The sequence below is a fragment of the Trichoderma aggressivum genome (assembly GCF_033847375.1).
Source record: "Trichoderma aggressivum f. europaeum strain CBS 100526 chromosome Unknown scaffold_040, whole genome shotgun sequence".
NCBI lineage: Eukaryota > Fungi > Ascomycota > Sordariomycetes > Hypocreales > Hypocreaceae > Trichoderma > Trichoderma aggressivum.
Genome location: NW_026946406.1, coordinates 1 through 11,922, shown reverse-complemented (window position 1 = coordinate 11,922; position 11,922 = coordinate 1). Strand labels below are relative to the sequence as shown.

Here is an 11,922-nt window from a genome sequence, read left to right as displayed (position 1 = left end):
TGAGTAACCTCCCCAACCCTCCCCGAACCGGTGTTGTAGTAATATATGCATATCCGTCCGTGCCGGTATTTTCGGGGCACATGTGTTCCGTATCAAAGCAATAAAAAAAGAAAAGCGTTCGATCTGCTATGCCGCGAGGCCAGCAACCACTAGGGGGAGAAGTGGTCACATTGGTCTTGTGTATGTAACTCTAAGTAGTCTGTGGTTACGAGGTGCTGCTACCCTCGTGATTTAGTATGCATATGGAGAAGAGTTGTATGCGTAGTTGTTAGCCCGCTGTTCCATATTCGAGCCCGGACTTGCGGTACCGCATATATCCGTAGGTGCGGGACTATGCATGCCATTGGCGCCATAAGCAGCGGGCATAGTCTGGAGACTGCCATTCGCATGTGGTACGTAATCAGTCCCAACCATCGGGGTGTCGGACATGCCCATGTACTGTTGTTGTTGCTGTTGTTGTTGCTGCTGATGCTGCTGCTGTTGTTGTTGCAAAGCTTGGTGTGCGTCGTAGCCCGGAGAGGGAGGCGCATTGTGAAAGGTGTAGCCTGATGAGTGCATCTGCGGCTGTGCCGGCTGAGGCATGTAAGCCTGTCGCTGGTAGTATGCGACCATGGCTGGATTGGCAGCATTTGTCGACATGCCGTACTGGACCATGTGATCTGGTTCCGGAGTAGTTGTTGCTGCCGGAACACCTGCCCTGTTGTGGCCGTGGATCGCCAGCCTGCACTCGCTGCGGATGGGAGTCACAAAGTCCGCTCGGAAGTTCTGAATGGCGCCATTGGGGCTTGAGCCAAGGGCAATGGCGTATTGGACGAGGAACTGAAGGTCGCCAAGATGTCTAGTCTCTAGGCGCTTTCTCAAAACACTGCTAGTTTGGGAATTCCACCGTAAGCGACCTGGGTCTGCGTCTGGCCATAATAATTGTGACCAAGTGCTCAAGACGTTGGATTGACGGAGCAGGTTACGAATTCTCGCCGAGTAGCTCCACTGGCCACTGCTTGCGCCCTCGTCAAAGTGCTTGACAACATGGCCCACGTACTCCTTGAATGTAGGTCCGGCATGCGCGTCGCTGGGCGCCTCGAAAACCTGGAGGCAGTTCTCAAAACCACACGCAAACACCGTCTGGGGACACAGCGGAACCTTGGCGTCATCCAGGTTCATTCTTGACCCGCCATGAGAGTTCTTGAGGTGAGCCTTGTAGGCGGTTTGCCAGTCAAAGACCATCTGGCAGCCTCGATGCCGGCAGAACCATTGTGCGTTTGTGTGATGGAAATCTTCCATGTGGCGCTTCAAGTCATTCTTGCGTGTACATGTTTTCTGGATGCCCTCCTCGAGACAGAACCCGCAGGTGAATGACCCTTTTTGCTTGGGAGCCGCTGTCGTAGGCGTGGTGTCCTCGGCATCCCAGGATAATTCATCGGTAAGGGCTATGCTGGCTCGAGTCGTCGACGGGCTTGCGTGGCGCTTGCGGCTGGTGCTCGCTCGAGGTGAAACGTTGGAGGTGACGCTGCCGCAGGTAGACGACGTATCTGAGAATGCGTTGTTGCTGCTCGTTGAGTCGAACATATTTGACGAGTCTTCGTGCGAGCTGTTGCTACTTGAGAGCATGAAAGATCTTTCCTCATCTGCCGAAGAAAAGTAGACGTGTTAGAGGCGCCAATACACAATCCCCAGCTACAACACAATAAAGTCGTGCCCATCGACAGAACAAGAGCATGGCAGCAACTTACATGACGAAGATGGTGATAGGCGGCCTTCTTCTTGTAGCAATCTTCCCAGTTCCTCTCGTGAGTATTTACCAAGCAGGTGTCGAATCATTTGGCGATCGACCCGCTCTTGCTGGGGTAGGTTGAGTTCGGGCGACATGCCCTCTTGATCCGGCCAAAGTCCCTGTGCCATGTCTTGTTGTGAAACCAGTCAAGCAGAAAGGATTGGCTATCCCAAGACCATATATGGTAGAGAGGTGAGTATTGTTGAGAGTTGAATTAGAGCAGAGAGTTCTTGATGCCAAGCCAAGTATTGATTTAGTGCGAGGTCGAGAGCTCAAGGGTCAGGAAGAAAAGAGAGAACAAGAAATAGAGCAGGGCAGTGGATATATCGAGAGACGTATGGGGGGAGGGAGGCGTTGCACGTTATCACGATCGCGTATTATATACAACAAGGTCGAAAACACGACGTCAAGGCGGTGAGGAAGTTGTCAGATATAAGTAGTAGCAGTATCCAAGAGAGTTCAGGACGCGGAGAAGAGATCCATATACTCGTGAGAGGAGGCGGGCAGGGTATGGTGAGAATTAAGTGGGATGCCGGCTGGCGATGGGGAGGGGATCGCTCAACACGTGCTGACCGAGGCGTTCGTGTAGGCCCGTGGTCTGGCTTCCGTTTTATCAGACGATGCGAACAAAGCACTGCGTATGACGATCGCGGGTTTGAGTTGCTAGAAGAGGTCTTTGAGCTTGTTTTTGCGGCAGCAGGAAGAAACAGTCGGTTAAAGAATTAAGATGCGCCGGAGGCGTCTGTCTTTATGGAGTCGTGATCTGAGGGAGGGCTCCGCCTCGGTCGACACGGCACCTCCTCTAGTGCGGGCGTGCAAGCAGGAACAAGGACGAGAATCAATGCCACGCAGAAACACAAGGCATTCGATTCCACCCGGCCAGATGGCGATGAGATAGCAGCAAGTACAGTAGCAGCATGCACGGAGCGTCGCCGAGCGGCCTCAAGGCAAACGCCCCCCAAATATGGGTGCGCTCTCTTCCTTGGAAACCAGGCGAGCCGAAGAGCTAGTACGAGTAATCGACCCGTGTGCCACTAATTGACAGCACGAGGGAGCACATGCGTACGACGCTAATGAAAGCTGGGGGGGTGTGAGAGAATCAGGACGACACGATGGAACGGTTTTCGACGAGACACAATGGACGGCAAGATTCCCACCGGACCAGAGCTGGCAGCGGCGGATGTCGCTCATTCTGCTGGTCTAGGGATAAGTCGAATGGGTACGTTCTTGACCCTTCTCCATGTCAAGGGAGTAGGTTTTGGTAAGTTTCGCGGCATGCAGAGAGACCTACTAGCCCCTTCGACCTTAGTGGTTTCTCATGCTGATTGTACTTAGTCCCCTTTATCTCGCCTATGGCTGCAGTCTTTCCGTGGTGCAAGCAACTTGGGGACTTGTACAAGTACGCAGGGCGTGGTGATAGTGCCAGACTAACATGACGGCCTGCTACCGTACCGACGGTTCGGAGGTTCCACCCTCAAGGCAATCCATGTTGGGACCACTTGATGAGTGAGCAGGTTAAGAGGGCGTGCGGCATCAGAGGCATGGGTCGAGTGGCTGTCCATGCACCATCGATGGATCCAGATACAAGGCCGGGTAGTGGTCACCAAGCCAGCGGACTGGAACCGCAGGTTCCACTCAAAGAGACCGGGGACTGGATTGGATCATCAAGAAGAAGATGCAGTTCTTTCCATATCCCCATACATGGGGGACGAGTTTGGACGCAGGCGCCATATGCAGTACGGCCTCATTGAAAAAGAGGAGAGAGACGCAGGCTCAGTCATCATCCCATGCTGTTGGTGATTGTGCCATCTCTTTCCTCTGCATTGCAGCTTATTCAATACATCATCGGCTCGTATCACTTCCATTTGATCAAAGCATTGGGCTCAGGAGGTTGGGCAGAAGCCCCAATGCAACGTCAGTGCCAAGCAGAAAAGCACCTGAGCAGCCTCGTGAAGAGACACCGACTGCCTCCTTGTTCCATCACATCAACACGGAAGAACCAAGAGACGGATAAATTTTATGCCCGAGTTCCTCAAATGCCAGATGCAGGTTGCTGTCAGCCACAGAAATCTGTGGAGATGCAGTTATTAGTCCAAGAACTTTCGTAGGCAGCAGAATAAATGAGCAACAGCGCGGCTAAACGAGATGTGAATTACCTAGACGAGCAATTGCCAAACGGGTAACGGAAAGATGCCCAGTGTTGGAGTAAAATTGAGCGCCACAATGTCAGTCTTCTCCACGCAGCTGTAGGGCAGAGCTACAGGGAAAAGGACCGAGTATTGCGACTTTGTGTGAGAAGAAAGAGGACTTAATGAGGCGCCAAGTATCCGCAGTCAGCCGTAATTGTGCGGAGTACTGTACAATGCCCCGGCCCTCGAGGTACAGTAAGGTAACTCATGTCCTCTCCACCCTGGTAGGGCCGGCGTGCGGCCTAAGAAGCATTCCCGCATTCCCTCCACGCACGCCTCTCACACGACCCGACAGCAGGGCTGAGTAGCGACTGGGATATCCCAGGAGCTTTAGTGAACGACAGGGCGGAGGGGCCGTGCTCTCGGGACCAGATTGCGATGTGATTTGGGAATCGCAGGGACCTCTCGATGGCCACCCCTCCCCCCCCCCCCTTTTCTTTTCCCTGGTTAAAGCGTCTGGCGAGACAAAAGAACCCATCGCGAGATGGCATTACTCATCTGCAGAGAGAGATTCGTGGCTTTTACTGTGAAGTTATCATGGCAAAGCCAACGCCTCAACTTTGTGCATGTCAGATACGCCAAATTGGCTGCGCATCAAGCGTATTGTTCAGATATATCTCAGTGGCCTCACGTTTCTCCTCTCCCTCCTCCACCCTTTGCCCCTCTCAATGGCAGTATACATACATTTCCCGACTGCCTCGGTATAAGATAAGGGCCTCCGGAGTGTCGGTATCCCATATTAGCGTGGAGATGATCAAGCTTCATGAAACAAACGTACGCAGAGAAATGGTGGCGATGGTGGTGATGCTCTCTCCGGATCGTGTCAGCCATGTCTTCGGCATGGCGTACCGCCGGAGATTGTTGCGGATATGAGGGGGGAGAAGAGTCATTTACCTGTTCGTCGGTAACGCTTTGAGAAGATATAATTGGACGTGCACGAACGACCGCACTGTCAGACAGCTAGAAGACTTTTGATATCCGAGTCAAGAACGAAGAGATGCCGACCCAGTCGACAAGTAGCGACAGCCGGGCGGACGAACTCGGATTGGAAAATCCTGGCAATCTCCTGTGGCCAAGACGGGCGTGTGGCCATCCATCGAGCCCTGCTTGCTTGCAAATACAGTAGCAAGAGCTCCGTACTTGGGCTAGCAATCTCTCCTGCAAGTAATGTGTCGTTGGAGAGCTAACCGTAAGGCTGCGCGTTGCAAAGACGACGCCGGCCCCTCCCCCCTTTCTAGGATACCAGACCCCCTCGTTACTCCATTACCGATGAGACTGCCACTCCGTAGCACGAGCAGGGCCGTCGGAGGTGTTTGGTGGAGAGCGTACCTATCCTGTATCGTACAATTGCCCGCGCGGCAAGGGCACAAAGTACCAGTGATATCTGCCGTACGGTAGGTAGGTAGGTAGGTAGCTGAAGCAAGCGGCTCGAGTGCATTGACGACGAGCCCAAACGACTCTGAGTCGACTGAGGCCGTCGCATCCCCCAAAAGCTAACTTGAGCCCGGCCAACGCTCGTCTCGCTCGTCTTTGTATCCAGACGCAATAGTGCCATGGATTCTGTCAGCTACCTACCTGCCTTAGTTCGCATAGGATGCCCTACTCGTACAAGCAACCGACTAGGGGTTGCGGTCAGGGCGGATATAACGGTTTCCGGCGCAGTGACATCCGCCTGCGAGACATGGCGTGCCAACCGCTCTGCAGGTATCGAGCGCCATTGGCCGGCTCCAGTTGCCAACCATCGGCTCGGGGTTAACGTTTGATGTTGACGTTGACGTGGAGGATGGAAACAACAAAAAACATTCCGCCCTTTAGTCATCAGGTAGCACTCACTCGTCGTCCATGGTTAGAGCGCGAAAACAAGATCTAGCTTCCGAAATTGTGACGATCGTTGGGAGCATCAGCATGGATATGGATGCCAGCCGAGTGCTTGTAAATGGCAAAACGGCGGCTGCGTCAGAACGGCGGTGCGATACGGCGTGATGCGATGCGATGCGATGCGACGGACGCCCACCTGGTTGGGCAACCAACAACGGCAGAATTTGCATGGCATGAGATGCGGTGCGGTGCGATGCGATGCGATGGGCAGCAATACAATGCGAAGCAAATGCGACATTGATCGGTCACGGCTCGGGATCATGAAATGGAGTCAAATTACTCCAAATATACTTCGTCAGACCAACCCTAAAGGCTCTCGGAATAATACAAGCACCGGCTGTTTCATCGGGAATTGGAACGCGGAAGGAATCACCAGCAGGCCAATGATCGACTTCGGGCCTCGTACTTGCAGCCTTTGCCCCTAAATCCCCGCCTCTTCTTTGTGCTTCCATCGTACCTTTTACCCTTTGCCGTTTTCCCTTTTTTTTCTTATTTTTTGATCGAATGCAATGGCGGTGGTAGGTTGCAGTGGTGATACAGGATACAGACAGCAAAAGACCACTGAGCGAGTTTCACCCCCCTGGCTAACGATCGTCCCGGGCTTCCCGTCAGCCAACAAAAAGACCCTGACGGACCCGAGGAAATCAAATCATGATGCTCTGGCCTGATTAGAATACCATTGCTCAGCGCTCAACGGGCCCAGCAAGGCGCTTCTCCCATGCTAGCCCCTTTCTCGCAATTGCTATTGTAATCATCACCACTCGTCAAGCAGCTCGATGTGCTATATGTTCAGCCACCTGCCAATAGGGTGTAGGGTACGAGTACACGAGGACGGAGCTCTGTTGGCTGGCAGACGTCCATCTCCGGTCAGTCCCCTCGGGCTTGCTCCTTAGCCCCTCATGGCTGCTGACCTGAATCGATCAAAGTCCTGAGGAGAAAGTCCGGTTTGCAGTGCCATGGTAGTCCGACATTCGCCCAAGCGCGACGCTAGACAGCCTTCTCGACTATGGATCCGCGTCTGATTCCAGATCCCGAACCTGTTCATTACTCGTACGCGCAACGCTGTCCGCAAATCATGGGCCTGGGCGAGTAAGCACCTACTCTGCACTAGTGGGAGGATGGAGGGTATTCATGTGCTGCCAAAGACGTCTGTCTGGATGGATGGCCTCCCATTCTTCGGGGGATATCTGAACAGATACTTGGCATGTAAATCATCTGAGCTCTGACACCTCCCTAGGAGAGACATCGAAATAGCTGGACCCATTTACGCGGGTTGATCTTGTTTGTATGTACTCGTACATACATCTGCACTGCGGGTGCCGTTTTGCCGCTGCCGCTGCCGCTACTACTACTAGTACGAGTAGTACTGTAGTCTGGAGTAGGTATTTAGCAAGATTAGCAAACGCTCTTCTCTTGATTAGTGTTCCTGACTGACTGACACTGGCAAATAGGGACAGACGCAAGTTGACAGGGGTTCCAGCCCAGTCAGATCGCTTAAGACCTCAGTCTCCATCCTCATCATCTTCAAGTGGCAGCCAGGTCCACTCATAGGGCGGAGCTTTGGTCACCACCTGGCAATGCTCTGCTGCTCTGTGTGAATAAGCCATAACTGCCACCTCCGCAAGAAGGACCAGACAGCTTTGCCTCCCTATCTGCAGTGCTACCTTGCTTCGATCAGAGTGTGTTAGCATGAACATAAGCATGCCTACCTTAGACATGCCCGGACATGCAAGTACTACTCGTACTAGGTACTAGCACTACTACCTGGCATGCTACCCGCAAAAGCTGCCATCGGCAAATTGTCGAAAAGCTTGGCCCTTTGCATGACATCCGGCACCACTCGGGGTGCTCTGCGACTTACCCCAACTTACGCCTCCTACCCCGACTCGTGCCTCAGGTTGCCATCACTACGGAGTACCTAGAGCTAATAATTATCAGATCCTTGCGCCAGAAGCGATCGACTAAACTTGCTTCAATGCAACTACTGGAAGCAGTGCTAGGCACGGAAAACTTCCGTAATCATAAGCATTTGTAATCCAACGAAGCTCCTAGGACTACCAAGACTCACACTGCTAGCTCTCCTGGCGCATTCTGCACTACTCAGGCGCCTCTGTGTATGTACGAGTAGGTGCCTGGCCTCGAGATGATCATCACTTCGGCGCTAACGAGCTCCTTACTGATGAAATCACCGTCTATCCACACTAGTCCGCTCCGGCCGGATGTTGTTTTGGTCCGTCTCATGGCGCCGAATGCCCAGGGAAGACGATGAGGGCATAATTAGCCCACTTTACCACAACGTGGCAGATGCTGGCCAACCTCACCAAATCTTACATACAGCAGTAGCTGCCTCGGCATCTTGTACTTCCGCTAAGGACGGCGTTCGTCCTATACAAGTATGCAATGAAAGTGTGCTATCAAGACAAATACGGCGGTTTCATGCCCGGTAATGTTGCTCCGATCCCAGCATGCTGCTTTCTCATGCCAACACTGCGCCATTCCAGCATCGCAAGTACTATTACTGTACGAGCAGTACGAGCATTCATGCTACAATCACATACGAGTAGTATAACATACGAGTGCTGTACATACGAGTACTCGTAGCAGTATCATGCAGCTGCTGCCCACTTGGTGCCTTCACAATCCTTGCATCACTCTGACCCGTCACTCTGGTCTGGTCTGAGAATTTCTCCGTTCCGTGAATGGCGCCTAGATTGTGGTATGTAGCCTTACCCGGGAGGGCGCAAGCGTCGACATGTTTGCCATGCCCGTTCTATTTTTGGGATAAGGGGGTAGCTTGATGACATTCGGGACGAATGCTAGCCAACAGCCTATTGATCCTCATCGATCAAGGGCAACAGGGCGTCCAACTTCTGCTTTCGTCTAGCATGGATAATACACAGCGCAGGATAGTTTGGTGAAATGTGCGGACGACGCCTCATTTACGCATTGACTCTGACATACGGCTGTGTAGACGACTAAGACGAAGAAAGTGAAACATGACATGGAGGGCAAGAACATCTGCTGGCCTGGAGAGGAAAAGACTACGAGTATATGGACTAAATGTGCATCTGGTAGATGCCATACGGGTACACGGTTGCTTGCTGTTAGTGTGGATGACAGGGACTGCTTGTCTCGTCTACGGAGCACTGACGGATCTGGAATACGCTCCCTTCCGATTGGGAACTAGGCGGACCAATGATACGAGACACCACTGGCGAACCCTCGTCTGAGATGAAAGGAGGTCGTTCCCTCTGAATGCGAGTCCGACATCCTTCTGCCGCCGTTGACGGGCGAGCCGACACAGAGAAAGCTATTTGCGAGCGAGCAGCCTGGCGTCTTGGTTTGGTCGTTTGTCGTTTTGATCTGCTGCCCCAGAGCCGTTTAGTAACGTATGAAATGGAGAACGGAAGACAAGAGAGACAGACGAGACAACCGTCGCATACTAGCCCAGTTCGCCCCGGGGCGTCTTGTTAAACGTTAATGCGATGACTGCCGTTTTCCGAACAAGAGAAATGGCAAAGCCCACAACGGGCAAATCAGGAAACCGCCGCCGCCGGCACTCGGCGCTGCTCGGCGGCTGGAGATGTTGCACAGGCGGTACAGCCTGCATCTGATGTGGTGAGAAACGACGCTGAAGTTCTACTACAACTTGGACCGGCAGCTGAATCATCATCCCAGCTCTTGTGGCACAGCTCCTCGATGGTGGTTGACTCATGACCAAGTATAACAACCATTCAGCTCGCTCAGCTTTGCCATATCGGTCCCTTTTCCTTCACGGCTATAGAAGACTGCACGAGTACAGTTCGGAAGCACTCTGGTTACCTGATACAGCTAGCTTACCGTGGCCCAATACAGGAAGGGAGACGCCATTGTTAGTGATTACTCTTCTCCATACCGGCCGCTTCCCATTCCCTACTTTTCCCAACACACTGGATGGTGCTACTTGAACATCCTCCGCATTACCGACCGCAAGGTCCGCTAAACAAGCGGCAAAACCATTTCGGCCCAGTGACGGAAGTTGGAACTCTCTAATGAGCCTGCTAAGCCTTACAGGTTCTCACCCTCCTTTGACAAATGGTTAGCCCAAACAGTCATTAGTCGAAACGGGAAAGACGGCCAGATAACGATTTGTTTCCAAGGCACACGCCCCCTAATGTCTCGAGAAGGGGAAAAGAAAACTGACCTATTACCTACATATCAAATGCAAAGTCTTTCCCTACTAATATCTTACCCTGTCTCGTTGGTCTTTTTTTCGTTGGCCATCTCCGGGCCATACCCGGCAATCAGAGCGTCATATGGAGTCTGTCTAATAACACGGAGCGGCCAGTTTCTGCTGCCTCGCCCATCCCCACCCTTCGGCGCTGGTGACGCCGCGCTATTCCCGTATCCCTGCTGGCTTTGCCTTGCATCGACAAGTCATCTGGCCCTTGACGAGACGATTCCTGCGAGAAAGGGCCTTCACATTTGGTAGAATTTGACTGACGAGGCGTCTCCGAGTGCGTAGCCCAGACGGGCTGTTCTTCCGAATCCAAGATGTTCCTCCAATAGGCAGACATGATAACCTCATTGGCAGCACCGGCAGTTAGTTGCCACGGATGAACTGGTTTGCTTCCCAGGAACGCCTTCTCATTACCGGACTATGTTCCGTAGTGCTGGCAGAGGTTACTAATCTGGTGGCTAGCCACGAGCCTGTCATTTGTTGGAATCACGCCACAAGACGGCCTAAGGAGCCGGATGACGGCCAAAGAACAGAAATGAGATTGGAGACGGTTGATAGGAACCCAAAAGTGTTCTCCGCCGTGTAAGCCTCAAACTTGTGGCTGTGCGCCATCCGAGGCACCTTGTTTTCCCTCTCTCTGATGTTTCTTTTTTTCTTTTTTGTTTTGTCTGCGGTTTGTATAATTCTCTCAATAGTACTTGGGTTCTTTTTGCCGACGCTTGCGCCCTTTCGGCAGTTGCAATCTCGGCATCCTCGTGAGGCGTCATCGCTTCTCACGCCAAGGGCCTGAGAGACAGAAAGCGGACATGCGTCTCCGTCTTTTCTCAATGCTATTGGCTACCGACTGTTGCTCCCCTTCCCTTTTGCTTTTTTTTTTTTTTTGCCCTTTTCCCGTTTTCCAACCTCCCAGAAAAGCTTGGCTATGAGATAGACTTTTTGTGTGTGGGGGATGTCAGGCGGCCAAATCGTTCCATTTCCCTCATTCCACACCTCTCACACACCCCCCTTTGGATTCACCGGTTTCAATTTATTGTGTTCATATTTTTTCATTGGCGTGGGGGACATGGGGTGTGAGAAAAGAAAAAAAAAAGTGATCGTCAGAAAAGGACGGACCTCTTTTTTTTTTTTTGTTCTCGGTAAAATCACTCGGCCGGGTGAAATTGAAGGGAACAAAAATGTAAGACGCTCATCTTGTTTGTTTTGGCAACTCCCCGAAGGAGCTGGTTGCAAAAAAACCCTAAACTACTAACACGAGACACAAAGGGACCTTGATGATTTTCCCTTTTGCCCGCGGAAGACCAATTAGGCTTTTTGGGGATGTGCAACGGGAAGGGCGAATCAGCAATAGAAAAACCGGGTTAATCCTCATGGGTAAGGAGAAAAACTAGTTTTCTTTGCTGGGCATAACTCCTTGGTTTTTGTGTGTGTCTTTGGTCACACTCTCTCTGTCTCTATTTCTGTCTGCCGTGTCTCAGTGAGACAACTACCGGCCTGGGAAGTGAGTCCACAGGGGTTTTGTACTCCATAGATGAGTCTCACTCACCGGGTTCGTCATGCAGATGTATGTAAACCGGAATGTAAATCAAAACAAGATGAGGAAAATTATTCCAAATTCTTGTTTCTTTTGACTCCACATGGATGTATACGAGTATGTACGAGTAGGTGAAAATGTAACGGGGGGTGTAGTTTATTTTGGTCTTTTTTTCCATACAAATTTTGCCGAGTGTCTCATGCCCGGTTTCCCATCTGTTCCCTGTATTACATGGGGAGACAAGAAGAGAGAGAAGAAGATTGAAAATAGAACAAAAAAAAGCGGGCTATCATCTATCCAAATCCTACAAACAGGCAAAGAATAAAGAGATGAC

General features: G+C 51.9%; 1 protein-coding gene across 1 annotated transcript; it reads right to left on the bottom strand.

Moving 5' to 3' along the window:
* Positions 1–231: 231 nt before the first annotated feature.
* Triagg1_8262 (uncharacterized protein) lies at positions 232–1,899 on the bottom strand (the record flags this gene model as incomplete). The annotated part of the gene is made up of 2 exons (XM_062903089.1): positions 232–1,625; positions 1,731–1,899. The coding sequence occupies 2 exons, from the start codon at positions 1,897–1,899 to the stop codon at positions 232–234; spliced, it is 1,563 nt and encodes a 520-aa protein (XP_062752672.1).
* Between the last annotated feature and the right edge of the window lie 10,023 nt (positions 1,900–11,922).